The sequence below is a fragment of the Erithacus rubecula genome (genome assembly GCF_903797595.1).
Source record: "Erithacus rubecula genome assembly, chromosome: 3".
Lineage (NCBI taxonomy): Eukaryota > Metazoa > Chordata > Aves > Passeriformes > Muscicapidae > Erithacus > Erithacus rubecula.
The window spans coordinates 44,637,302-44,664,745 of NC_136689.1; the positions used below are offsets into that span (position 1 = coordinate 44,637,302).

General features: G+C 35.5%; 2 protein-coding genes across 7 annotated transcripts in view; one reads left to right on the plus strand and one right to left on the minus strand.

Moving 5' to 3' along the window:
* Positions 1-20,938, plus strand: part of FKBP9 (FKBP prolyl isomerase 9) — a 44,989-nt gene extending 24,051 nt beyond the window's left edge. The window contains exon 9 of the mRNA XM_079302644.1: positions 20,316-20,938. Coding sequence (XP_079158770.1) covers positions 20,316-20,332 — 17 coding nt within the window. The 3' untranslated portion in view covers positions 20,333-20,938. The remainder of the gene's footprint in view (positions 1-20,315) is intronic.
* Positions 273-27,354, minus strand: NT5C3A (5'-nucleotidase, cytosolic IIIA). Of its 6 annotated transcripts, XM_079302666.1 has the most exons (11): positions 27,035-27,333; positions 12,261-12,367; positions 9,693-9,742; positions 5,368-5,466; positions 4,845-4,914; positions 4,120-4,166; positions 3,894-3,979; positions 3,548-3,637; positions 2,090-2,252; positions 1,566-1,766; positions 273-881 (listed from the first exon to the last, which is right to left on the minus strand). In XM_079302666.1, the coding sequence occupies exons 4-11, from the start codon at positions 5,464-5,466 to the stop codon at positions 780-782; spliced, it is 858 nt and encodes a 285-aa protein (XP_079158792.1). In that variant the 5' UTR covers positions 9,693-9,742; positions 12,261-12,367; positions 27,035-27,333; the 3' UTR covers positions 273-779. The 6 variants fall into 6 exon arrangements, with proteins under 6 accessions (XP_079158792.1, XP_079158794.1, XP_079158790.1 ...); XM_079302668.1 differs by lacking the exon at positions 9,693-9,742 and having other exon boundaries at positions 27,061-27,354; XM_079302664.1 differs by lacking the exon at positions 9,693-9,742 and having other exon boundaries at positions 27,035-27,288.
* Between the last annotated feature and the right edge of the window lie 90 nt (positions 27,355-27,444).

A 27,444-nucleotide genomic window follows, 5' to 3' on the forward strand; every position in this document is an offset into this window, starting at 1 on the left:
GGCACAGGTTACTCAGAGAGGTGGTAGATGCCCCTAAAGGTCACGTTGAACGGGGCCCTGAGCAGCCTGGTCTAGTTGAGGATGTCCCTGTTCATTGCAGGCAGGCTGTGGACTATCTTGTGAAACTATCTGCTGTTACAAAGAGGAGAAGTTTTATCTCAGATACACTAACTTAAAATATTCTTCCCATTTCACAGAGGATAAAGAAATGGTAAGGATAGCAAATATTTTACAATGATGCAAAAATATGAAGAAAAAACGCTTTCTCTGAATTGGGTGAATAAAAGCATTTTTACTGAAGAAAAATATATGAAAAACTTGTGTGAAATTATGTAGCATTATGAGTAAGATCCTTCAAAGTATAGCTGAGACTGAAAAGTCTTTGAAACGGCAACAAGTGCACACTCTCTTTACAGAGTGTTTACAGCTTCAATTTCACAAAATAGCCAGGTTTTCTAAAATGCTCCTCTGAAATGCCTGATTAAAAAGGGCAGTGAACCACAGTATCCCATCAGCAGCACTTTATCACATCTATAAATCCAATTTAGATTTTGTTATAACAGGAGTGTGAGACAGTAAAGAACAGTGTAAGAGCAGTAAAAGGAGCTTGTAGTTGACAATTGATACCATATATTTTCCATAATACCAAAATGAAGATAAAAGTTTTAAATTAAATCAAACAGTTCTGTAAATGAGTAATAAACACATCTAAGATAGCACATGTGTGCTCTTCTGTCCAGTTGCTTCCTGGAAGGAATGGAGTGACTTTAGACTGCAATTTACAGGATTTTCTGTAGAATGGAGTTGGCAACATCCAGGGATTCATCTTTCACCAAGACAATATCATAAGAGTCCATGTATTTTTCCAAAAGCTCATCTACCTAATTGCAGAAAGGATAAAGAGAGAGACCTCCTTAGTTACAGAATTAATATTGAAAGAGTTTTTGTCAGTAAAATACTGCCCAATCTTATAACCAAATTTTGGGAATAAGCCATGCAAATAATGTATCACTCCTACAAGTGAATTCTAGAGAAGGACAGGGTAGGAGTGGCCTGACCTAAAGTGCGTTCTAGGATCTTACACACAGAGATACTGAAAGAAGAACTTCTGGAAGGGCAGGGAGAAATATAATACTGAAGTTTTATCTCTCCTCAATGCAAATGGATGTTGATTATAACTTCTCAAATAATCAGTTAGTGTCACTTAAAACCCCCAAAAAGTAAAAAGAAAAGAAGAGAGACTGCCTGGATTTTTTATTTGTGAGATTATAATTTTTCTCAATTATCAACTGAGTACTGAATTTAAGATAATTGATTTTTATAGCCTCTGATTTTTACTTCTCTAGGAAACATCTGTTTGGAAGTAGTTCTGTACAAAAATCAAGGCAATATATACTTGTGGCTCTGAGCTTATGGGTTAGAAAAAAATCCATGAAAAATGTTAGAAATGTCAACCCAAGTACAGGTTAAACACTTGGTTTGATAGCTGAACTATATTATAACAAACCTGTTTCTAACTCCCAGTGTTTCATTCAAAGCCTACAAGGTTATGTAAGGCTACTTACTTTGTCATTGAGATAGCCAATCTTAAGAATGTGCTCAACATTTGCTACTCCATCTGCCATACTCAAGTCTCCTTGAGAATCACCCAGCAGTATGATATTGCTGTTGTCTTTTAGCTGTTTGAAGTACTCTGTGTTCTTCAAGGCACCATCATGTTTGTTATAAACGTGAATCAATTCTCCTTTAAATCCTTTTAATATTCCCTATTGAAAAAAAGCAACACTGAAGTTATTTCTGGTACCATTCAGGCAGAACAGAAACCAGAATGAAAGAGGTGATGTTACTGTTGAGCCAAGATTGAACTGTGATGATGTACAAGATAAATTAGTTTCAAGTAATGTCATGGCTGTGACAGCACAGTTAAGAGCAGGCAGCCACTGATTCTGCCTGGAGTGTATGTATCTATCTCTCTCTCTCTCTCTATCTATAGATCTGTCTTGTAGCATGTATAAATAGCTACTAAATACCACAAATAGCATGGTATTTATCAAACATATTTGATAAGAGTGTGTTATCTCATACGTACGTTTTCATCAAAATCCATGAAATTGGAAACCACTTTGACATTAGAATGGTAGACCCCAGCTTGGTGGATTACTTCCTCAAGGATGTCGCCAATCCCAGCAGAAAATATGAACACAGGAATATTATGTTCACTGAGCTTATCAAAGAAGTTCTCATACCCTTCTCTGCAACACAGAATGCAAATAGAAATCAAACTCAAATAAAGAAAGCCAAGAAAAGTCTGAGTTTTTAGGAGACAATCACATCTTTGGAAAATAATTAATATTTCCTGAGCATGTTAATGAATTTCTTTTACTTCACCTTTTCAGGTAAGCAAGAACCATCAACCTAACACAAGGCATGTTTGCAAGAAACTGCTGCATCAAGCTATTGAGTCTTGGTCTGTATAGTTTTTCCTTCCAAAACTTCTAATCATGTTTTAAAGATTTAAAAACACTTCCTCTTCCTTAAGTACTGCAGAACAAGCAGGCATCTAGCAGAACTCACTCTACCTATTATCAGGCTGTGCATCTCCTTTCAATCTTCCTTGCTTAAATATGTGACTTTCTATAGGGTCATTACTATAAAACATATATACATACAAAAAATTTTGTTTTTAAACCTGGAAAACATTTATTATTGCTCTCTCCTGAATTTTTTTTAGTATTTAGTATCCTATATATAGTATTCCAGAAACAAGATATTATCTCCATATGCTTTCTCCATACAGACATAGATGGTAGAATTTTACATTTAAAAAAAGTATTGTGAAAGTTCTGGAAAGAGTTTTAGCTTGTGGATGAATATTCAATGGACATGGACTTAGGACTTCAAAGAGGTAGAGACTGGGTGTTTCTCTGTTGTACAAAAAATAAGTATTCAGTCAGTGTTATAAATAAATACTTCCACAATTTAAGATGTAACATCCTGTTTCAGTATTCCAAAATTTACAGACAGTTTTAGAAGACTTTCAAAGAGATGTAAGCCACAACACATTCTGAACATGGATTTTGCTGTATTTTAAAACTGCCTTCATCCATAGATGAAGAACAATATTTAATACAACATATGAAACATGTTACCCAAGTGTTTCTCAAAGGAATTAAGTTAAACTTCACATTGCTCTTAAAAAAAAAAAAAAAAAGAAAAAAGGATCACCAGTGCAATTTAAACAGGATAAAAGTCTACAAAAATTAAGCTGGTAGAGAAGGGACTATAAAAAGTTCCAGATCTCTGCTTTATATGGTGAGATGCATTTTTTGCACTTTATATGGTGTCTGCATTTAGATACAACACACCAAATAAGTTGGGAGCATGGAGAGCTCAATGTGGTCCAATGTTAAGCTGTCACATTCTCAAGAACATGAGTGGGTTTTTTTCAGTTTCCCTTTTTTTTTTTTTCCTTTTCCCAACACTCAAGAAGAATCTAAAGAAAATGCTCTGAAACAGATTGATATAATTCAAATCAAAAGAAACTTACTTCAGCATAACATCAGATTCCCTTACAATTTCTGCAAACTTGTCCTTCTGTAAGCCTTGTTCAATGAGTAGTGCATGAGATTTGTGGTACCTAGAACATAAACAAAAAATGGGTTGAATGTTGCTTACTAAGGTTCACCTTTCATTAATTTCTTGATGAAAAGCATCCTGTATGGTTAATTCTTGCTTATTCAGGTAAAGAGCAAAACAAAACCAGTTGCACAAAACTTTAAGAGATTAATTCAGTTAATGTGATAGCTAAAAGCTAAGTACTGCCATTAATTTGGTTTTTAAAAACCTACTAAATCTAATCTTAATACAATCTGAAAATAAGAGGTGTCTCTTACCATTCTACCATATATGGGTATTTCTCTTCAATGGTGAGAGCTGGATCAATTTCAATGGCATAATAGGTTTCTTTCAGCTGCAATAACTGAAGGAAAAAAAACCCATCAGATTTTATTTCATAAAATATGTTGGTGTTTGGGCTAAGCTATCAAAATAATATTCTTGTCAGGGAATAATGACAGATGCCTGTACAACAAACCAAGTGCTCGTAGAGTTTTTGTTTACCTTTTTCCGACATTCATCTGTGATGATCTTAGAGTTATCAATGATGTCTGGCAAAGGGGTGAAAAAAAAGAGCATTAAACAAGATGGTACATTTCATACCAGTATGCTTCCTCAGAACTTTTCTTACCAGCAACCAACAAAAAGCACATTTTTCTTCATAAGTATAAAAATGCTCTTCCCTTCATCTCTGATTTATAAGGTCAGTTACAAGCTTTTCTATCTGTTTCTTGAGATTTAATTGTTTCTGAAATCATCCTGAGGCATCCTATATGTTTCAGAGTTCCAACTTCTCCTTGTTTGTTCCAAAAGACTACAGCATAAGGATAAACTTGCCAAGAATTCTAAAGAGTTTACTATCTGGTTCTTGCAGGTGTCAGGACTATGATGGACTCTCGAAAAAGAGAAGTCAACCATGCCATATCTAACCACTAACATCTGAGAGTTCAAAACTTAATGCTTTAATTGTGATTAAATTAAAGCATTTAATCACAATTAAAGAATTTAACCACAAATTAAATCTGTGATTTAATTCACACTGATATATATATACACACACATGTAAAACCACAGTCACTAGAATACTTTGTCAGTAGAAAATACAGATTGGGTAACAAGTCAATATAAAATTTCCTTAGGAAATAAATTGAATAGAAAATTAAAATATAGGAAAAACTAAAAGAAGTGAACAAATCAATCTGTATTAAAAAAAAAAAAAAAGTACTCACTATGACAAGTTGGACATCTTTTTCCATTGTAGGAAAATCTACTTAATGTCATATCAAAATCTGTAATAATCTATTTAAGGAAAGAAAAAGCAAAACTGTCTTACAACATGGAGGAACAAAATAAAGAATGACTAGAAATTCTGAACGATCAACAATAGCTGCAGCTGAGTAGCATGTGTGTCACAGAAGCCTCCCTATTCTATTGAGCCATTGTCATGGAAGCTAGCATATCCCAGAAGAGTAACGTTTTTTCTAACAAAACAGTTTTTCTCATTCCTTTGGTGAGAATATTTCCTGAAATTACTAAGCTTCTATGCTTATGTCATTTACTTAACTAGTGTTTGGCTGAATTACAGTTGAATCAACAAAGAATATTAAAGGCGTTAACATGTCTAGGTTTTGATTTCTTGAAGGTTGAATTCTATGACATATATATAGATTAAATATTATATATAGATTAAATATTTTGGCATAGAGTAACAATCCCACAGCTGCTTTTATTCTAAACTGTCCACACCTTTACCTGAAGTTTGGCTGCTCCACCTTTGATGAGGCCACAAATAATCTCTTCTACTCTTGCTGGGTCCTTAATATGGACAGTCTTCTTCTGAAATTCTGGCATCTATGAAGAGTAAGAACAAAGTCATAAATACACTTCCAGAAGAAAACTTACTAGCCAATAGCTGCTATCCATCAGATTGGAAGCTCTGCATCTATAAACAGTTTCATGTGACATCAAGACATGGTCAGGTCAGAAAGACAAGTAAAAAGAATCAGAAAATACTTTGGATATATTAATCAATGACTGCATGCTGTTCTGTTAGCTTACAACATCTGTTTTAATTTCCTTTCCTAATATCACATTATTCACTAAGTTGACACACAGAAAAGGTCATTATATTTGTAGGAAAAAAGGGAGATTCATATTAACAGGACATATGGGATCATCTTGTGGTTCAGATATGTCACTAGGAGATGGTAAAACTTACAACTAAATCTCTTTGCAATTAATATAACCTTTAAGTATCATCAGAGATCCATTGTGTCCTTGAGAATGCTGAAAGAATGTCAACTGAGTACTTCAATACTACAAGGCTATGCAGTAATCCCTCTTCCCTCACCAGTCCATCAATTGCTACCATTATTTATTTCACTGCACACTTTTGAAATAGCACATGATATCACACTATATATACCTTTCGGATTGTGTATTTCTTGAATGTTATGATAAATGCTGAATTTGGTGTAAAACAAGAAAAAAACCCCCCAAACCCACAAAACTCTATTCTTCCCCATACAATTCCCCAAGCCTTTGTTTACTCTTCAAACTGGTACAATGGTAAAAGAACTATTTATTTACAGAAATTTCCCAATGTAGCATGTGTTTATTTCCTTTATAATCATGTATGGACCCATTCTAAAAAAAGGCGTTGGACATTTGAAATCTGTCTAAACAGGCATTAATGATTAGTAAGCTTTATTTTCTGTTTATAAAACTTCAAAGATGATAAAATGTTAGGAATTACATTTTTAATATTCTGATCCTTCAACCTTCCTTTCCTTGCAGCTAGTATGTAATCTTCGTTGCACTAAGCTAATTAAAAAAAGAAAGGTGGAGGAGCAGTTTCTATTTCAGGACATTCTGGACCCAGAGTTCTTGTATCACCAACTGTCAGTAAGTCATGCAGAACTCTTTCTTCCAGCTCTTGTTACTAGTAAGTCTTTTCTTCACTAGTAGCAGTCAACTTGCAGTTAATTGCAATTTGGTTATCACCTAAGAAAAAGGTGGCATTTTAAAGTATGCAAACATATGTTTTTGTAAGGGAAAAGTCACGTGTGCCGGACATAAGAAGGATCCAGACATACCATGAAATATCAGCTCCAGTCTACTCTGTTCTCAGATGGGAGCAAAATAGTGCAGCTACATCCTTATCAGATAAGCAGAGGCTCATCTAACTCATTCTTCAAAACCCCCACTCACACATTCCTCAGTTTCCTCAACTACCTTTATGTTTAGAAAAGTTTGTTTAATGTCTAATCATCCTTACTGTAATTTTAAGTCATTCAACTTGGAGAACAGTGTTCTTTTTCACAGATGCTCACTGGATAAATTTTCCCCTTCTGCCTGAACGTAAAACTCCAGTGTTCTTCAATCCTCTTTTGCAGAACACAATTTTCCAAATCTCTGATAATTCTTGATGTTGTCTTGGCCCAGCCACTTGAACCATATTGTTTTTCCAACACAGCATCCATTACTGTTGGCAAAACCTTTCTGCTCTGCTCTGACAAGGCCTTGGCTGAAGGGCCACTTTGGCCCTTGTCATCAGGTAGCATCTTTGTATGTACATTAAAATACATGCCCTGTGTTAGCAGTGATATGGTAACAATGATTCAAATTCAGTTGGTAACCAAATACTCTTCAAAATTACTCGTAGAAAGAAACAGGTATTTGTGCAAAGTGTTAATTTTTAGGTTCAATCTTCCTGGATTGTATCCTTTCTTCCATGTCAGTGCTTCCATCTTTCCATATAACAAATAATTCTAATTCCCACTGTGGTTACTGCTACTTTCTGGCTGATATTCTCAAAGACACTGCTGAAAATAGAAAACAGAAATCCTTCTAAAACCCTAATCATGAGTCTTTGATAAATTTCCAAGTTTTTCTACCCATTGAAGAAGTTTCACTTATACCACAGTATCTTGTAAAAAATTCTGTTCTGAACAGGGTATTCATGACTTCTTTGCTTTATAAATCTCATAAAGAAACAAACTGTATTAATTTCACTTCTATTAGAAGAATTAAGGTTTTCCTTTCTCATCCTTTGGAAAATACATTTTCTGTAAAAGTGGTATCTCCTAAGCCAATATCCCTGAGTTCCTTGTATTGTTGCAATGCCTTGCTAGTACTTCTTTTAGCACAGCAAAGTCACAAAAAGTACATTAGGATTGACTTCCAGCTCTCAGCTACTTCCCAGGCAGGAGTAATTGAGAAAGCTAATAATGAGTGTTGACAAGAAGCAGAATTCCTGAAAAAATCCATTAAAGAAATTACAAATCTTCTGAGATATACCTTTAAATAAAGCATTTCTTTAATCACAATTAGCAGCCCATCTAGCTTCACAAAACAAAATATTAGTAATCTGTGACTCTTTAAAGGTGCTTTATGATATTTCTTTTGTATGTTATATGGTGCTGGTAAACAAAAGTAAGCTTTCCACATTTCTTCTGCATATACAATATTCTTTATCATGAAACACAAAGCACTTTGACTTGGGTTACGTCATTTTTTTACTGTAAATTGACTAATCTAATTCCTTTAACATTCAGCAAATGATATATGTATTTTTAGATTTGGAATGCAAAAATTAAACAGTGAAATATAAATGCATGCTTTTCTAAGTAGTTCAAGCATTATTTGCTTTACTTACATACTAAGCAACAGATTTCTTAATATAACTAATTTAAACAGATGTGGGGTAGATGGAGAGATTAGAGGAAGGGACTGGATGAGGAAAATTGGATTGTTTAGTACTGTTTTATTTCAGACTAAGCCCTTTTGTAAGTTTCTGAAACAACCTGAGGAAAAATCTTGGTAAACACTTTAGTAGATCATGTTAAACAAGACATTGCTTAAGATTTTAAGTATGACGAAAGCTTCCTGCTTTGATGTTGTAAACTTCTACTCAAGATCTGTTTATAAGATTAATTTACTTCTAACATATTTTTTATTTTTGCAAACAAATTGGTTGAAGAGTATTTTAATTTAGGGTTGGGGGAAAGTCTTCTGCAGCAAGTATAATGCAGACATTTTCAGTCTCACAGGCACTTGCAGAGGAAAAAGCAGGTCTACATTATAGATGTGACATCTGACAAAGCCTCAGACAAATATGGTTAGATAAAATAGCCACTTTTCCTATCACTAGTTCCTTGTGTTAATATTTTCAACTGAACATTAAGTAGCAATTCTTTTATTTTGTCTTTATCATTATTATAGTAGAAGAAAATGAAACTGTCTAAGGAATGGTAAATGAAATTGAAACTGCAGCCACCAATTTTCTGGCAAACTGTCTCCTCCAGTGTTTTACACTTCTGCCCAGTTTAGCTGTTGTTCCATTGTTGCATATTTGCCATTCTTTGCAGTTGAAAGAGAAAAGCAGATTCTAGCTGGAAGGAACTGATAAGACAGATGAAATAACAAAGGGTGAAAAGTTCAGTCAATTTGATAAAATTTGTGTTTCTATTTACTGTTTAAGAAAAATCTAACAGTCAACTCAGTGTGCACATAAACCTCCCAAAATTCTGATGCACCAGTTGATTGGGAGCACAAATAGAGAATCAGCCAACCAAAAATCTCCACAACACTTAATCAAGTCAAGAAAGTTTTTAGAACCAGGAGCTTCTATATACAGAACTAAAATTATATAAGCAAAGGAAAAGGAATTAATAATTCATTGTGACATGTGAAAGTGTATCATATTAAATCACTTAAATGCCCCTATTTATTCTGTCATATTATAAAAGTGTGAGAAGAGTTTTGCTTTCTTACCAAGAGCATCTATATGCTACTGAATAGCTCAGAGGCTGGTGTGTTTTAAAACACATGTATGACAACTCCCAAAGGTAATTTGTGATTGGCATATACACTGGCCACAAATACATTTTAGTTTCCAGTCTGAGATTTTTAAGGAGCCTTTGATAGAGGGAAGAACAAAACTGAAAAAGATTATTTTAAAGGCCGAGCTTAGTTGGATTTTGAAAAGAAAAAAATTATCTGCTTGTTTGTGATAGCAGGCAACTGGAATAAGGATGCAGGAAATAATTTTGTAGCTAAGAACGTTATGGTCATACCTTAAGGAACGAACAGTAATGGATTCACGCAGGTTTGGAAATCCCCAGTCCTACAAACCACAGAATGGGTCATTTACAACAAGGACAGTTCTGAGAATTACAAATCTGTTTAGTACATGAGACATGCATCTGTGTAGCTGGGTTAGATAAAGGGAAGTATTTGCCATAAAGACCATATTGAACTCTAGTTTTGAAATGGAGTTTTTTATATACAACTGGATAACAGAAGTGCAAACAGAGCTGCTTTTACTTATCCAGGTGCTGCTTAGGACATAAATGGTCTTCTTACTATGTCAGGCAGCGTGCATCTAAGTGCATGCTGTGTCAATTTGATTATAAAACTGGAGCTGGTGATAAGACCTGCCATTCATTTTAGTGATCTAAGTGAATGACACCGTAGGCATTTCCAATTAGGTATACTAGGAAATTAATAGCTCATTGTGTCCACAAGGAGTAATGTTATGTTCTGGAGCTAGGATTATACTGAATTTTTCAATCTACTCAGTGTTGGAGGTAAAGCAGTTATTTTCCTCCCCCTACCCAGCAAACGAGTCCCAATGATTAACACAAAAATTAAAAAAGATGTCAGATAAAAAAACTCATATAAAGGACAACTGAATGACCTTTTGTTTTCACTGTCAGTAATTTTAAGTAGGGAAGGATGAGTTGATGAATTACTTGCTATCTTAAATACATAAGAGATATGGCTCATTTCACAATCAACTCTAAACACAGAGCCTGAAATATTACTAGTAAAACTGTAGGAGTTTGTCATCACAAGTCTGCTAAGTAATGCTTTGACAAAAAACTGGTGCAGAGTATTTTTATGCTGATATCCTGTAAGCCTACACTACTTAGCAAATACCAAGTTTTCTTATTTTATAAAGACTTATCTTGTATAGAAGCCTCCCAAAACACAAATTGTTGCTAAGAAAATGCACCCTGGATTATGGGTGGACAAAATTTTATGAGAACTTCTCTATAAATCTCAATGATTGTCAGAGTACTTTGTTAGATGTCAGTAATTCTGAACTAGTAAGTAAGAACTGTTCTCACACTTGTAAATGTATTAAAAATATTCCATAAAATTTCAGATTACCATAATGTCATAAAAGGGATAGAGCAATAAATAAGATCTAAATACATATCTAGCTGTAATGCTATTGACAGTATGTGAATTTCAAGTATAACACAATTTTTATTTTCCTACATTTTTGGTAAACCTGCCTTAGACTAAACTAGATTTCAAACCTGTTATCTTTTGATAGAGAGAACACACAAAGGTGAATGGCAGGGAGAGAGAACTATCCGTGTTATTTCTGAGCAAGGCAAATGGATATTAAAGTGATATTGGATAGAGGCAAATTATTTGTAAATTTTATTCTAATTTGTGGTGACAGCCTCCAGGTAAGAAGGTATAAACCAAGACTAAATAACATTTATTTTGGGAACTGCAGATGCCCAATTTCAAGGTCTTAGACTAGCTATCACATATATTAACTTATGGACACGTACCAAAAAAGGCAGGGCCTGGCAGCAGTGATAGCTGCGTAATGTCATACCCAGGAGCTACAGAAAACTGGTTTTGGTGTTCTTGGTGGAAAAAAGTAACAGTTTGGTGAAAATATAAAGAAATGGGGCACATTCCTTAATTTACATGTTATTTTCCACCCCCCCCCCCCCATTATCATAAAACATTACTTGCTCTAGAAAACAAAGCTTACAAAAAACTTCTGAAAACCATGCAAGCTTATCCATGTAACTTCTTCTACTTGCAACACTTGAGTTGCAAGAAATGGGGAGGCATAACAAAATCCACAGAATAACACTGTGGGAATATTTTCCTCCATATGTTTATGCTCATATATACATAAAGCAAGACTGCCTATAATTCAGACAATTTGAATTCTGGCCCAAGAGTGCGACTGAGGTCTCTCTTAGTTGTTATAGGCTTATTTTTAGACAGGAACATCAAAGGGTACTGGACATGAGTGTAATCACATCAGTCACTCCATTAAGTGCAGGTAGTCAGGAGAACTTCACTAGTTTTCAGGCAGTCTGCTAGCATAATCTGAGCTCAGGACAGAGACTCACTAATTTATAATTCCCAAAACCAGAATACATTTTATATTCAGATGATGTAAGCTCAAATATAGTAAGAAATCCTTAGTAACTAGTAATTACCAAATTACTATTTTAGTAGTTCTGCCAAGAAATAGCTTTAGGACTACTTAGGTAAAAATTAGTTATTATGGAAATGAAACAACAGAACACTAAGTATCTTCACAGTTGCTTGATAACATGCTGTAAAACTAGATACCCAGCACAGCTTATATGAAGTAACCGAACATGGGTTCACTGCCTAAACTATTTTAAGACATGGAATAGGATGCACACTAAAAATAATTTTTCCTGGTTTACTTTATTTATTTACATCTTTTTATACTTAATGTACTGGGTTCTGATACTTAATTTTGAAAAAAAAGAACCCTTACAAAAATTTGGAGAGAGCGCTTTCACAGAAAACACAACAACAGCGTTTCCTTTTGTGTTTTTAAAGGAGAGTACCTGTGCGTTGAGCTTAGGGCACTCCTGATTCTTCTGTCCTTGATTTTGTCCTACTGCAACAGCATAGGTGGCAAGCAGAGTCCAGAGATGCAGGGCTTGCATGCAGGCTGCCAACAAAAACCAACCAAATCCTTTTAAGAATTGGTCTGCTATATTATTTGATCTTTCTATTCCTGCTGTATAAAGCCAATATGCAAGGTACATAGTAACATCAATGGGAAAATACCAACAATTCAGAACAATCTGATATAAACTTAAAAGCAGAGGAACATTTAAGTTGAATTAACCTATTCAATGAAAACCACTAAATAAATTTATTTCTTTAATGCTGTTGCTCATTCTATGCTATCAAATATTAATCTCAAAACACATTTTTTTTAGTATTTTTCACATTCACAATTAACAACTGTAAGTAAGCCCTCAGTTCATAACCTTGGCTTAAAAACACAGGCAAGAAGACAAAAGTCGATACTGCTGACAGAAGCTGCTCACACTTACCAAAGGGTTTTGCAGGAGCAGCTGCAGAAGCAAAAGAAAATTCCTCTTGCTTGAGACACACTAATATAGCAGCATAGGGTGCAGTCGAGGGCGTTTCCAAATACAGCCTGACTAATCCCCGTGCAAAACCCCAGGGTCCTGTGACGCACGTCAGCAATGCACAGCAGTTTGTTATGCTCAGCAGTACAGCCCGACAGGCTTACAGATCATCAGCTGGTTCACCAACAACAAAACCTTCGACCTTCACTAAATGAACAGCTTTCATGGATGCAGCAGGCAAATTTGGGCAGCTCTAACAGAGGAAGGCACTTGTTTTTCAAAGCACAAGTTTACTACTTTGTTACTTTTTAGCCCTTTTACAAAATCTTTCCAAGTATTTTAGGATTTCCTGTCACATAGTGCCACAAATTTCTTAGAGCTTCATTGACATGGTTTCATTAATATTTACTAGGTAGCACACATTTATTCATGTAGAAGGAGCAAATTAATTAATTAATCTTTGTTTTGGCAGAAATTATCTGTGTGATTCTGAAACAGGAAATCAAGGAGCCTTGTTTGTTAGGATTTTTGAGAGACAAGGCCACTCTACATAGTTTTAGAAGTTTGTCATTAGACATGCTGCCTGATCAAAAACCATAACTAGATGACATAAAGTGGATTAAAAATAAATATTTATTAGACTGAGTGGATGAAGGAACTATTGTCTAATTGTATTTTACATCTTGAAGTTGTGTAAATGCTTGTAAGCGCTATGTAAAGCTGACGATTGCTATAGCAGCAGTGCAAGCTTCTCTATACTACCCCACAACTCATGTTCAACCTCAGCTTTATGATTCCCTTTTTCAGGATGCCAGGACTAACCACCAACATCAGACCAATTCATACATGGCCACCAATGTGACCAGTGCAATCCTCAGAGCTGAAGCAAGGGCAGGTTACAAATGTAGCATGTACAACACATGTAATGCTATTAAAAAACCCACAATAGCAGGACTCTAGAAATCCATTAGTTATGAAAATTTCCTTCAAAGGAGGATATGCTTTCTACATTAAAAAGGCCCCAAAAGACTTTCTGAATGGTACAGTAGATCTGTATGTTTTGTGTCTACATTCTAACTGTTGGCTGCTATAGTTGTCTATAGTAGTCTATCAGGATTCAGTGTATTTGACCTACATATGTACTTCCATTTTGTTTTCAGAAGTGTTCTCTGTTTTGAGCCAACAAAACAACTGAAGTATATACTTTAGCTAATATAAAACATGCAATCTTCAATCAACACTTATCCTCTTAGAATAGACCAAGATCACCTTAAATGTACATATTAAAGTCTGCTATATCCTGAAGCAGTAAAAGAGTTTGAAAAATATATTCAAAATAAAACATAATCCCTGCAAAGACTGTATACAGTAAATTGAACTTAGCTGGCATAGTTATTGCCAGGATTTATAGCTACCACTAAACTACTTGTTATAGCATTTGTACACCATTGTAACAGGCAACGTTCAGAGAATTTTTTACGCTTCATAGTATTTTAATATAGGCAGCATGCTTTTAATTAATATTTTTATAATGATCTTGTTTGTTGTTTAGCACAGTGTCTTGAAGAAATAGGGATTATTTGCACAACAAAAACCTGCAGCTTGTGTCCCTATTAGATTTCCCATGGTAAAAAAATCTTATGAACAAATGAAATAAAAAATGCTTGCTAGATGAATCATGCGGTTCAGGTAAGACATCACTTGATACATTCAGTTTGTGAAGAACCTGCCTTTGAGCTTTTATGTATTTCAAAGGTGACAGAGGTACTGATACATAAATGAGTATTGTGAACTTCATAGCTGAGGCCGGGATTTGGTGGGTCAGCAAGCTGGCCTGTTGCTATTCTGATACTTCTCAGCTGTGATTCAATGAGAAAATTAACTCCAGAGCCGTCAAAAATCTAAAGAAAGCTAGTTTCCCTTTCAGAAAGCTGGGGAAACAAAAACAAGGTGGTTTTAAAAAAATATTTTATTGTTTTTTTAATATTAGAAAAAAAAGACTTAAAAAAATTAAGTTCAACACTTAAAAAGCACAAAACCGCTTTTTGGTATACCAAACTAATTGGAAAGCATTCTAAATGAACGAATAGAGTTTTAGTGAAAGCCCTAGAAAATGCTGTGAGCAAAATTTCTGTAAACATTAATATAGCCAACACCTAATTCTTAGAAAAACATCTACTCTATCTTTATCAACAGTGTACTTTCACTTTAATGAAAATGCTGCACATGAAACTTCTCATATACAAAACAAGACTGTCTTTGTAACTCCAATAAATCTTTGTGTACAACACTTTAATTACAACAGCTCCACAGAACCACATTCTATTACTGCTGATTTGAGTCTGTTGAGCATTTCTTTACGGTGTTTAATGTCTGGTAAAAGACAGCTTAAAATGAACATTTTTTTTTAAAGAGGGAGAAATAAACGCCAGCATGACATTTCTACTCTTGAAATATGGAAGGTCATTTATATGTATTTTAAGAACCATGAACTGTAGAGGCATCATTATTTCAACAGTTAGATTCTATTTTAACATTTTCTCTTTGGCTGAGGGCCATATCTTGACTACAGAATAGTCTATGTAGAAAAAGAGAGAGAGAGAAAAAACCCCCAACACTGAAAACACTAGATAATTTATCATTTATATAAGACTGGGAAAGGATTCAACTTCATATGTTTGTGTGTTAGGTGAATGTGGTTTGTAGAGGATGATCTCAAATATGAAGCACTGCAAGTTTTAAAAAGCAAAGCAAAGCTGGTTCTACCAGTATTTCCACACCTGTGACCTAAGTTGCATCCCTTTGTGGTAAGAATAACACAAGTATATTGCCTAAGTAAGTAAGCTGTGCTTTTTCTTTAACTAATTAATAGAATACTTCAACTGAACTGACATAAACTTTTAAAGATGAAGAAGATCTTAAAGACCATAGCTTTTTAGAATATTTCCTACAAAATTTAGACGTGATTGTATCCTGTCTGCAGTGTGAACATTAGCTAGTGTCTTTTCATGAGCTTATTAGCTTTTATTCCTGTTTAGTGACCTTACCACTAGTGAACAACTTTTTAATATATCCCCATATATTTAGTATGTTGCTCAACTTTACTTAAGCAATACCTTGCTATATTGAAGGGATAAGTTTTAAACATTAAAGAACTGTATTTGTTGTCTAATTTTGCCTTTGTAATAAGTTTACTTAGTCTGTATTTTCCAAAACAGCCTGCTTGATATAACCTCATGAGACAGGGAAGGGTAACTGAACCTTGGTACTCAAGTACCAAGACCAAGCAGAAGAAAGGAATCAATACAACCCCACTGTACTCAAACATGGTTATTAATGCCCTAGTGAACTGAGTTAATGAGCAGCATAATGGTTCCAGGAATAGCTTTTTGTATTTGTGACAATTACGAGGAAAGGAAGATCAATGGTCAGTTTGATGAAGTTGGGGTACATAAAAATTTAGAAGGTTGCCTTGGATACCATTTATCTTTGCAGTACAGGTTTGGTGTAAAAACCCATCCTAGCCATATTTACAGCTGGTACAATGCAATATAGAACTATGATTTGTATATGAAAGTGTGTCTGTCAGAGATCACTTGTCAGGAGTGTAAACAATTCTAAAAAGAAAGAGATTGAAAGGGACTTGTTATGAAAAAGTGCTAAGAACATATTAAAGATTGAATCCAACAAATTGTGATAAATCCAGAGATGATGCATGAGAAGAAGGTGAGGATTTTAACCTGAATGGTATCACATGACATATTCAAAAACTTTTTAAATAGAGATTTTCTTGATCTGATCAGAGATCCATCTTTCTTTATAGTTCATGAGAAAAACTGGCTATCATCTAATAGTCTGATGATTTATGGCTGTACCAAACACGAAGCTAAATGTCAACACACACACTATAACAACTCCTTAAGCATTTCTTCTTCTGACGAGAAAACAAAAGTTATTGCAGCATCATTATCCCTTATGCAGCTTCTTCTTGTGCTTAAAAAATCATTCTAAAATAAAATATTTCTGCTGGTGATTGATCAACAGACATTTTGAATCTTACAAGATGAAGAAGAACTAATAGTAACTAGCATCTACATTTCCAGTACTTCACGTGATCCTGTCAATTATTAGTTTGGGAAGAATTTAGTCTGAAAATATAGGAGGTGCAAAACATACAGAACAGTTCTGTACATGCTTGGGTAAATTAATACAGCTCAGGATAGGCATTTTTAAATCTGATTGTATGCTAGGGGAATCACCTCCTCTCTGCTTAGTTCCCATTCCTTCACTGTGGAGAGAATTAACTTTTATAACTGGCTGGATAAAAGAAAAGGTATGTATTATTCAGTTATCAGTCAGTATCTGGAAATGATTAAGAGATTTTCAGTCATTTCTAATAAGAATCTTGGAAATACTACACCTACCTAGCCAAATTTAAACTGATGAGGTTTTTTATCTTCATTGTTTCTCTCTTGCCCTTGTAAATAAAAAGGAAAAATATAAAAATATTCTAAATGTAAGCAAGTTCAGATCAATACAATTTATCATATTACACTTATATTTTAAAAACAGCTTCTAAAGCACCAGGATTGAAAGAAGAACTCAAGGTTGTGACACCCTTCCATTGCTCGGCAGAAGAAAACAAAAGCGTTTTTCTTGGCCTTTGTACGTACATTTCACTGATGCCTATTCTTACCAGGGCTTTCTGAATAAAATCATTATAAATCCATTATGAACTTAGAGCTTAAATACCAAAAGCAGTTCTGGTTTCTTTACCTTGCAGGGAATAGACTAGAATTGGAAAATGCCCTGAGAAGGGCAATAAGAATAAGGCACAGGAAAAGTCATGCAATGAACAATTGAATATATTCCTAGAATTCCTTAACGTGGAAATTACAGGGTGGCTTAGAAAGGGTTAATAGGATCACTATCTCTTCCAGTATAAGAGGTAGAGGTCATCGACTAAAAAGAGGAGGCAGGCTCAAAACAAAGAAATCAGCTACAAGTCACACATTTAGGTAAAATAGTAAAATGTGAAATTCCTTTTCGTTGATACTGTGAATTTACACAGCCTTAAAATGGTACTGGGTAATAACATGGAAAAAACCTCATCCTAAATTACAGACACTGTCTCTTAAATACAACGAGGAGAGAAATAACTCTAGCAAAAACATTCATGACTAATCACCCCTTTCCTACACCATCTTTGTGACTCTGTTCCAGACCACTGATTCTATCAGTATGAGCTAAGACTTTACATGGAAGGCAACTCATCACTCCCTGTTTGTAACATGTACAACAGGGGGAATAATTTGCTTTTCATGATAATGCTTCAGTTTGATCACAAGTACCTTTGTTTTAGCTCCATCCTTCCTCTTTCTTGCCAGTTCTTCTTCTCAGAACACAGATGTAGAAAATTCATTTTTGACAACTAAGAGTTTTTTTAATTTAGTGGTGCTCTCATTTTACTTTAATACTGCTATGGAGTATGTTGGAATCTGCCACCTAAAAGATCCATTTCCCTCTCACATTATACAGAACCTAATGCTTTCTTAAAGAATGCTTACAGGTGAGGCTGCGAGTACAAATAATCTTTCTTCAAAATATCTAGGCAAACAGTGTAGAATTCTAAGAACTGGCAGTATATATACTGTGGTACATTAACAAACTCTTAATTTTTAATTAGCTATCAGGTATGCAAAAGTTCACTTTGCATAATAACGTAATTTTGATGAGCCATACTATTTTCCCATTCGCATGTAAACTTTCTATAATAAATATCATGTATATATCTACATGGGCATGCATTGAAATAACTTAAATGCTTGTTTTTATCTAGAAGCTTCCCATGTAACACTATCTAGAATGGAATTTGCATTAAGGTCAAGGCTCAGACTAAAGCAGTTGCTAATTCTCTTCTTTTCTTATCTGCTTCTAAGAAAAAAAATCTGCTTAGATTTTTTTTCTCTCAACCTAAGAATGCTATATCTAGATCAAATAAACTCTGACCCTTGAATAGTGGAACTGTGGGACTCAGTTTGAAAGCAAAGTCAGCAGGACAAAGTTTAATCTACAATACATTACCAGACACTACATGTAAGAATGTAGTGCTAATATACTATCCAATTAAATTACACATTGAGATGAATAAAGTTTTAACTACTAGGTTCTCTTTGATTACAAACCCTTTCTTAAAGTTCTTGAAAAAAAAATCCATTAAAGTTGAAATACAGTTATGAAACACTCCTTTTAAAGGTAACAGGCAGAAGCATCATGACTTGAGGCATGAAAGATTGTTTAGACTCCATGTCTCATTGTTTTATGGGTATTTCTCACTGCTGGATCCATTCAAAGATGTACCTGGTTGCCTTATTTATTGTATCTCTGTGTACTTGCCTTCTGGAAGAGTTCAGAACCAACACAGAACCACTACTATTCTTTGCACTCTACTACTGCTAAAATACCGACACTGCTACTGCTTTGTGCTAACTCCTACCCTTTAGTTTCACATACAATTTTTTCCTTGGGAACATGCAGACCAACTGCAAAGGCAGATGCAAGTGTTGTGATAAAAGCTGCTGAGTGAAAAAAATCCCTTTTTTGGTCTGATAATTAGTAAGTTTCTGACAAAGAGGGAAAGCTTTAAGGGAACAAGATTAATGGAATATTTCAGTGGTGTTCATTCTGTCAGATTAAGGTGGAGCAAAACAGCTCCTCGGTAAAAAAAACCTAAACCACAAATAAACAGATTATTTCAGTGATCCAATTTGCAGAGCAGACAATCATATCTTTATATAAGAGTGCAGTTAGTAAGTGGGAAACAAGTAAACACAAGCACATTTGAACAGGAATTTTCTTGGTGGCAAACCCAGCTCAAGAAATTTGAAAGTCTCTATTCAGACAGTTAATGAATTTTCAGTGTCCAAGTCTGGGCTTTGCCCCAGCCCTTTAAAAATAAAATAAAATAAAATAACAAATTAAATAAACTGACTGCGATATATGAAAGTAAAAGCCACATTTCCTCCTAGCAATAGGAATTATTGCTGTAATTCAGAGAAATTGTATTTAAAATTATTTTAGTAATTATTTTCCAAGATGAGTGCAATTCTCTATTCTTCTGAGGCATTAGTGAATCAAAATAATACACACATACATATATATAATATAGAAGTATTAAATACTTTTAGTATTTAAACATGTCATCTTCTTTGACCTGTGTGCTGCAATCTTAAACACATGCTCACTTGTACTGAAAAATGCCTTCTCATTTTTTTCGCATTCATATAAATGATGATTAGCCAAATTAAAAAATTCTGTGGACTTTTAATGGATTTTTTAAATGGATTTTTTTTTTCTTGAACCATCAGAAACTCCACACAAATAAGCTATGAAAAAGTTGACTAACAAAACAGCCACAGATTTTAATTTAAATGGTACACTGCCCATCAAGCTGCTGTATGATAGATATTGAACTAAAATATTGTCTACTGCAATCATAAGTTCTCTGATGTTTTACAGCAGCTGGCCCCTGGTGATTTATGACTTTTGAATAAGCGAAAGAGACTGACATCCAGCAACTGCTCAAGATAAGAGCTGTATGAAGACTGTGCCCCAGGAAGAAGCAGCTGCTGTAGATCAAATGCTGCACACTGCACTGCAAGAAGGCTAGTTAGACTTCATGCCCTAACTTTTATTTTAAACTCTCCATGAAAATTTAAATAACTCTCTTGCCCAGTCTTATCTGGCCTTCTATCCCTGTGCAGTGGTTAGGATGGGAAGCCAGGAAGAATGAGGTGTTCCTGCCTCTCAGGTGTGCTTAGCCTGACTCCAGCGCAGAGCTCTTGGCAGGCAGCAGAGACGTGGCTTCTGCTGTGGGCCCGGCGCAGCAGGAGCGGCTCGGCTGGATGTGTCTGACCGCAGCGGGGCAGTGGCTGGGAAAAGCCAGAGCCGTGGGCCAGCATTCCTGAAGGAACAGGTTCCTTCCCAAGCAGCGGCCACTGCCTCGGACACGGCTCGCGCCAGCGCCACCTGCTGCAGCTCAAGCAGCCCATATTTTCCTTCGTGAAAATTAATTACTCTCTAACAAATGCACCGAAACACAGCGCTAAAAGGTAACAGCCTGCTTCTCTTCAGTGCTTCTCCTTAAGCTCTCTCCAGTAATAACCCTTCATAGGAGGTGAAGAGAACACTGTAGTTTACTTGCACAAAATACACTTGTGTATGCACATGGGGAGGGAAGGGCGATGGCTGATGGCTTGAAGACTATTACTGCAAATTGGAACTAACCAATACAAAAAACAATACGTATTTTGCATGTATGATCTAATTCCTGCAACCGAAAATAAAAGGTAAAAGGCAGCTGTGGTGGCTTTTTTGTTTGGTTGGTTTTTTTTAAAGAAAGAACTTGAAAAGTTCAGGGATTTTGCAAGTTTCCAGTCCAGACTCACACAAATCATGATGTTTTTACATTTATGGGTACATTGCTGTTGAATTCACCTAGCATTCTCCTACTTATAAATGCGTGAATCCATACCCTAGGTGTCTTCAATGCTTGCATTGATCAGTTTAGATATTTTTTATAAAAGCTGGTAATTCTTGTTAACTCAAGACTGAATGGTATGATTGGAATGCTATGCAACTTTAATTCATAATATGAACAGATTTGCAATGGTATGTGTATTCAGACTAAAAATCAAAAAATCCCTTATTACTGCTTATATTGTTTCACAGTTAAAGGTAACATGTTTAAGACTTGCAGTATTTGCTATTGGTTTTAAGCTGTAAAAAGTTTAATAGAACAGATGTCATTATAGCTCACCTGGTAAAAACAAGTTATCACAAACAGGAGAAAAATCACTTAAAAATAAGACTTAACACATACCAAGTATTTATTAAAATATATTTCAGAGCAGAATGAGTAAATGAAAGATTGCTTTTCTTTTTGGAGAAAAACTTTATACAAAAGATAAAAGAAACCAGCTAAACAGCTCTTCTGAGCCTATACATATAATTTATATTGTATCCTGACATGTCTACACTGACTACTTGGAACTCAGTTTTTAGGTATAGATCATCAGTATGATTTTGACAAGTGTTGTAACTGGCATAAATGAGTTCTAAAGAAACTAATGCAGAATTATAGGTAATTAATCTTCCCCTACCCATCCCTCGTAAGAATGTAGATTTCAAGACCTCCTGAATTAAAAAAAAAAACCCAACACCAGCAGCAGCAATTTTAGAAAATTAAAATCTACTTCTGAAAGGATTTGCTTATTATACTAAATGAAGTAAAATATTAGTGTATACATAATTTTGACAGTGAGAGCAGAAAACAATAGAATTCAGTCAATTTTTATTCTCCTGAGATATAATATATATAAATTTTAAATAATTCCAACTGAATTATTTCACAGTGAGAATGAAAACTGTTACTAGTATCCAAGTTGTATCAATATGCATTGTCCTTAGGGTTTTTCCTGCCCCATGAAAACTTGCTTTACAAGCCACATATTAGGTGACTATATGATGCACAGAGGCTTACATTAGGCAGCCTGATATCATGCATTACTTAGGTGGCATATGTAATGATTATCTTGGCAAACAGCATGTGGGCAAAACAACCTTGTTTTAGTAATTGGTGTCTACCACTGTCAGTTGATTTTTCTGCTGAGGAATATAGTCTAATCAAAACCCAAGTTTTATAGAAATAGTTATATAGCATCTTGAGTACTCATGTCAAATTTAACTTGGTTTTAAAATGTTAACAGTAACACAAAAATTATTTGAATAGTGTAGTAACATAAGGGCTCTCAGTCACATGTCAATAGGTAGCAGTGTCTCAGCAGTTCTTTCACTTTTCACTAGGTAGGTTTATAAATCACATCACCATTCTTTTCGAATTTTACAACTCCCAAATGGATCACATCACTGCATGGCTCTTGAGTGCATCCAGACAGTGACCACGTCCTGTAAAGGCATTATGAGAGGGAGTCCATCTTCCTTCCATTCCCCTTTTAGTGATTCCAGTTTACTCAGAATCAAACCCTTCTTTAGCTTTGTATAGTCCTAAGTACATACGAAGGAGTTGCAAATACCAATCACTTGGATTCCTGAATAAGTATGTTATACACTACATGCTCCTCTGCTTTTTACTGTGCTGGGAGATTAACCTGCCAGAGTAATGTCACAGTTACTACAACAACTAGTTACCAGCAACAAGACATGAATAAGGAAGTGATGTGTGATTGCTGCCAGTTGTATCTTAATCTATGGCACAAATGCTCTTATGCCCTATGAAACAAGAACAGAGACTGCCAGGTAAAACAAAATAATAATAATAATTTAAAAAATACATCTTCCCCCCAACACGTCTAACAGTCATGCTCACAGAATATGTTCTTTTATTTCTTAGGCAAGTAGATAAATAGCAGTTACCTTGCTTTTTATTAATTTCCTTATTTCCCTCCAGGTACAATCTAATACTGCAAAAATCCATGCATTTCTTTCCTTCTTTAACACAATAAAAAGTGCACTGTCCAGAGACAGATGAATGGTTGAAATGTTTCCTGTAAACTGAGAAACTTTTTTGAACTTAGTTTTAATTTGCTCTTGCCGAACTTTCATACAAAGTCTCTTTTTCACGTGATTCTATCTCTCAGTTCAGGGGCAGATTGGAGAAATAAGACAAATGTAACTATATATTTACCCAGTTTTCTGGAAAACAAACCTGAGAGAGGAACTCTCAGTTTAAGGAATTCTGCTATTCTGTTTTCAATCAGATTTATTATGTTTCTTATTCTAAAAAGAAAAACAAACAAACAAACAAACAAACAAACAAAAAAACCCACAAAAAACCCAACCAAAACAATAAAAAGCTCCAAAACCAAATAGTGAAGAACAAGCTGCTGAAAAAACCCTAAGGTTTAAACAACTTTGTTTATGAAACAGACAACAAAAAATACTGTTACTCCTCTAAGAAGTTTTTCTTATGTTAACTCCATAGTTTAATTAAATTGGGCTAGTTTACAGGTGAATGTTTTTGAAAAATTTAGACAATGTTTTTCGCTCTGTTTTGTCAACAGCTGTTTTCTGCTGAGCTGATAAAAGGCTCAGTGAAGAGTAATCAAAAATTTGAGTCTATTGTCAGTACAACTATTTGCTGTATAGTAACCCACAACTTAATTGCAAACTTATCTATGGCTTGAAAAATCCAAAAGACTGAATGCTACTATAAAGTTTAATCCCTTTCTAAAATAGCCTGAAACATTTTCTAAAAAGTTACTCTGAAAATCAACTGACTGTGGAAACATATATACAGTTTCACAGAAAGTGGCTGTGCAAATAATAATAGAAGAGAGATGGTTGTTTCTTATCACAGAGAGTGGAACTTCATGTGATGATTACTATTAATGACTCTGTTACTTCAGAAGTGGAGTTGAAGTAACTCTGTCTTACACTCATGGGTGCCTAAGGGAAACTCCCTGTTTGCAAATTACACACCCTGGATGAAGAGACAATAGTAACATTTTAATTAAAAATTTAAACATTTTTTATCAAATAAGACCTTTTAAGGTGTCTCCATTAAGCTTAGATTTCTGTACCAGGCTAATTGGTGTGCTTAAAGAATTCTTCTACTGAAATGAAAGCTAGATGTTTCAGAATTACTTGATTTCATTATTCAGCAAGGAAAGAGGGTTACCCTTTCCACAGTGCTTGAGAACCCCTTCCATTTTTCTTCACAATAAACAGTCTTGCCATCATAATCTTTGATATTACCTTGTCTTATAGATGGTCTATTTGATTTGTAAAGTCCCTGTCTTCTTAGCACTTAAAGACAGCTGTATTTTTTTAACTTATACTTGGGTTTTATATTCATCTAATTTTATTTTGACTAAGAAAAAAAAATGCTGTAGTTAATTATAATGAAGTAATATTTAATTCACATAACTAAGGTGTAAATAGGCCTGCTCCCTACTGCTTTGGTAAAAGTTATACATCAAGGTAATTCTGAGCCTAATGTTGATATAAAACTAAAATGTAATGTTCTCCAAAAAAAAATCTGAACCAAAAACATCTGCTGAAAATACAAGAATGATCCCACAATTTTAATCTAACACTGAAGTTCAGCCTGGTATTAGAAGAAAATACATTTCAATAAGGCAGTATTGTTCTTTACCACCATCCTAAATTACACTAAGTTACAGACTGGAAAACAGCATCTTCTCCTCCACAGCTCAAACAAAGATCTCTCTTGTCATAAAACTGATACAGTGTCTTGTAAGTGACAAACATTGAATCAAATCTGCATTGGTGTATAAAAGAAAGTTCTTCAGAAATGCAGCATATTCAAGTAAAACATATGTACACAGTTTTGTCCATACTTGATGAACTCAACTGCTTGGTTCACATCACTATTTCAGTTACTTCAAAGAAATTGCACAGCCTGAATACATGAGTCCACTGAAAATACTACCTAAGAAAGAAGACTTGCACCTTTAGAACTAAGAATGTTTGCTAGTTGGGGAAACCTCTAACCTGAATATCAGCTGAAATGCTCACTCACTGAATGTGAATGTGTTGCATCCAATTAATAAAATGTTTCTGCACAAGAAATGGAACCTGCTTTCAACAAGTTTAATTCTTCCCTTGCAATTTAAAGCTGAGAAGAGCTCTAACCATAAAAGTGGAATTTTGGAAATATCTACTTAGGATCATAGGTTTGTGCCCAAGAACATAGCTCTGGAAATGTTATCTGAGTACATACTTAAAAAAATCACCAGTAATAGTTGGTTTAGCACTGGCATAATGATTTTTTTCCCTCACCAAAGGCAAAATCTTGGCAAAGTTCAAGTCTTCTTAGTCAAAACACCACTTAAACACTGTACAGAAAGTTAATATAAATACATTTCAGCAGTTATTAGGTACTTTCTGAACTACAGCTCAAATCAGGTGTGAACACAAGTTAGTGAAACTATTGGATTTGCCTTTTGAGCACTCATATGATCAAGCTTTTACATGCTGTTATTTTATTGTCCACATAACTCACTCATAAGTTCTAGTATTAGAGTACTAAAATTAAAAAAAAAAAACCCAACAAAAAAACAACTAAAATTTATAATTAACCAGTTTTATGCCACTGTTAGTTTTCAAATGAGTTTTGTAAAATCCTACTATAGAGTCCAAAGCCTTTTTGCAGAAATAGAACAAAAACCTCTCTAAAGTAGCAATCCAAACTTTCTGCTTTCCCACAAGCTGTTGGAAATGGGCTTGGTGAAACTAAAGAGCAAGGCAAACCCCTCCAAATTGTCAGATGAAATGACTGATGACTAGAAACAGTATTTTTTTCAACAGTAAGCGATGTCTCTACAAGTAGCAAAAACTCAAAGTAGAATTCCTCTTTGGACCCACGTTATCACAAATTGCACTTCATGAATTCCCCTGGCAAGCATGGCAATACGCGGCCAAATGAGAACTTAGCTCGCAATTTACATACAGGAATCCTAGTTCTTACCAAAATCTGTTTCCATGTGTAATTATAAAAATTCATCACAGCTTTGAATAAAATTAAACAGGGGAGATCACAAAATATCCATTAGCTAGCATCAAGTGCCTTGACGATTTCAGTTCAGTTCTTTGGTACGGCGGTGTGCAAATTACAAAATTTGAAGGACTTCCATATAATTAGCACTTGGTCCAAACTAGGATTTTTTACGACCCAGTTATTTATAAGCAGATATTTAAACAACTTCCTAAACAACAAGTTTAACAAGGGCAGCAAGAGACAGCGAGCTCCATCTTCCTTTTATAGTAACCGTGAACAGACTGTGCTTCCCACTTTCAACAGATAGTTGAACACGTGTGTGTGCGTGTCCATTTTTCTTTTAAACAAATTGCAAGCAGGGTTGTAAATTACCACCAAGACCCACGGGTACGTATGTGTCCTACAGGTACATACGGGCCGGACAGGGCAGGGCCGGACGGCGCAGACCCTTTCCACACGCACCTTTCCGTGCTAGTGGGTCACGCTGAGTTGGAACAGCTGCTCCTGCCTCCAGCGCCTGTCCTTACAGAAATTCCAAACTGAGCTCAAGGTCCCCTCTCTGCCCCTCCAGATATCCCCTGGGGATATCCGCCTGGCTCCGCGGGGGTGGCTGTGGGGAGCCGCCGGCCGCAGGAGAAGGACAAGGAGAAGGGCGTGCGTCCGGGGACCGAGGGACACTCGGCCTCTTACCACGTACCATCTCGATGATCTTGGTCTTCTTACCCGTCTTCTTCTTCATGGTGAAGATATACTGCGCCAGCACCACCCCGCCCACCAGAGCGCACACGCTGGCGCTCGCCACAGCTCCCATCTTGGCCACGGCGGTCCTATCCATGGTAGCAGTTCCCGCGGCGCCGGGAGCAGCTGCGGGGAAGCGCGGCTGCGCCCTCGGAGTGAGCGAATGAGCTGGATCGCGGCGGGTCCTCCCTGGCCGACCGCCGGGTCGGCAACGACGGGGCCGCACGCGCCCCGCCGTCCCGGTCCCTCGCTGGCCGTACCACGCCGCAGGAGAAAGGGGGGGGAAAGGGTGGACGCACGGGTGGAGCTGGGCGCCTCGAGAGCAAGAGGTTTCCGTGGAGGGTTTGAAAGAGAAACAGCACAAGCCGC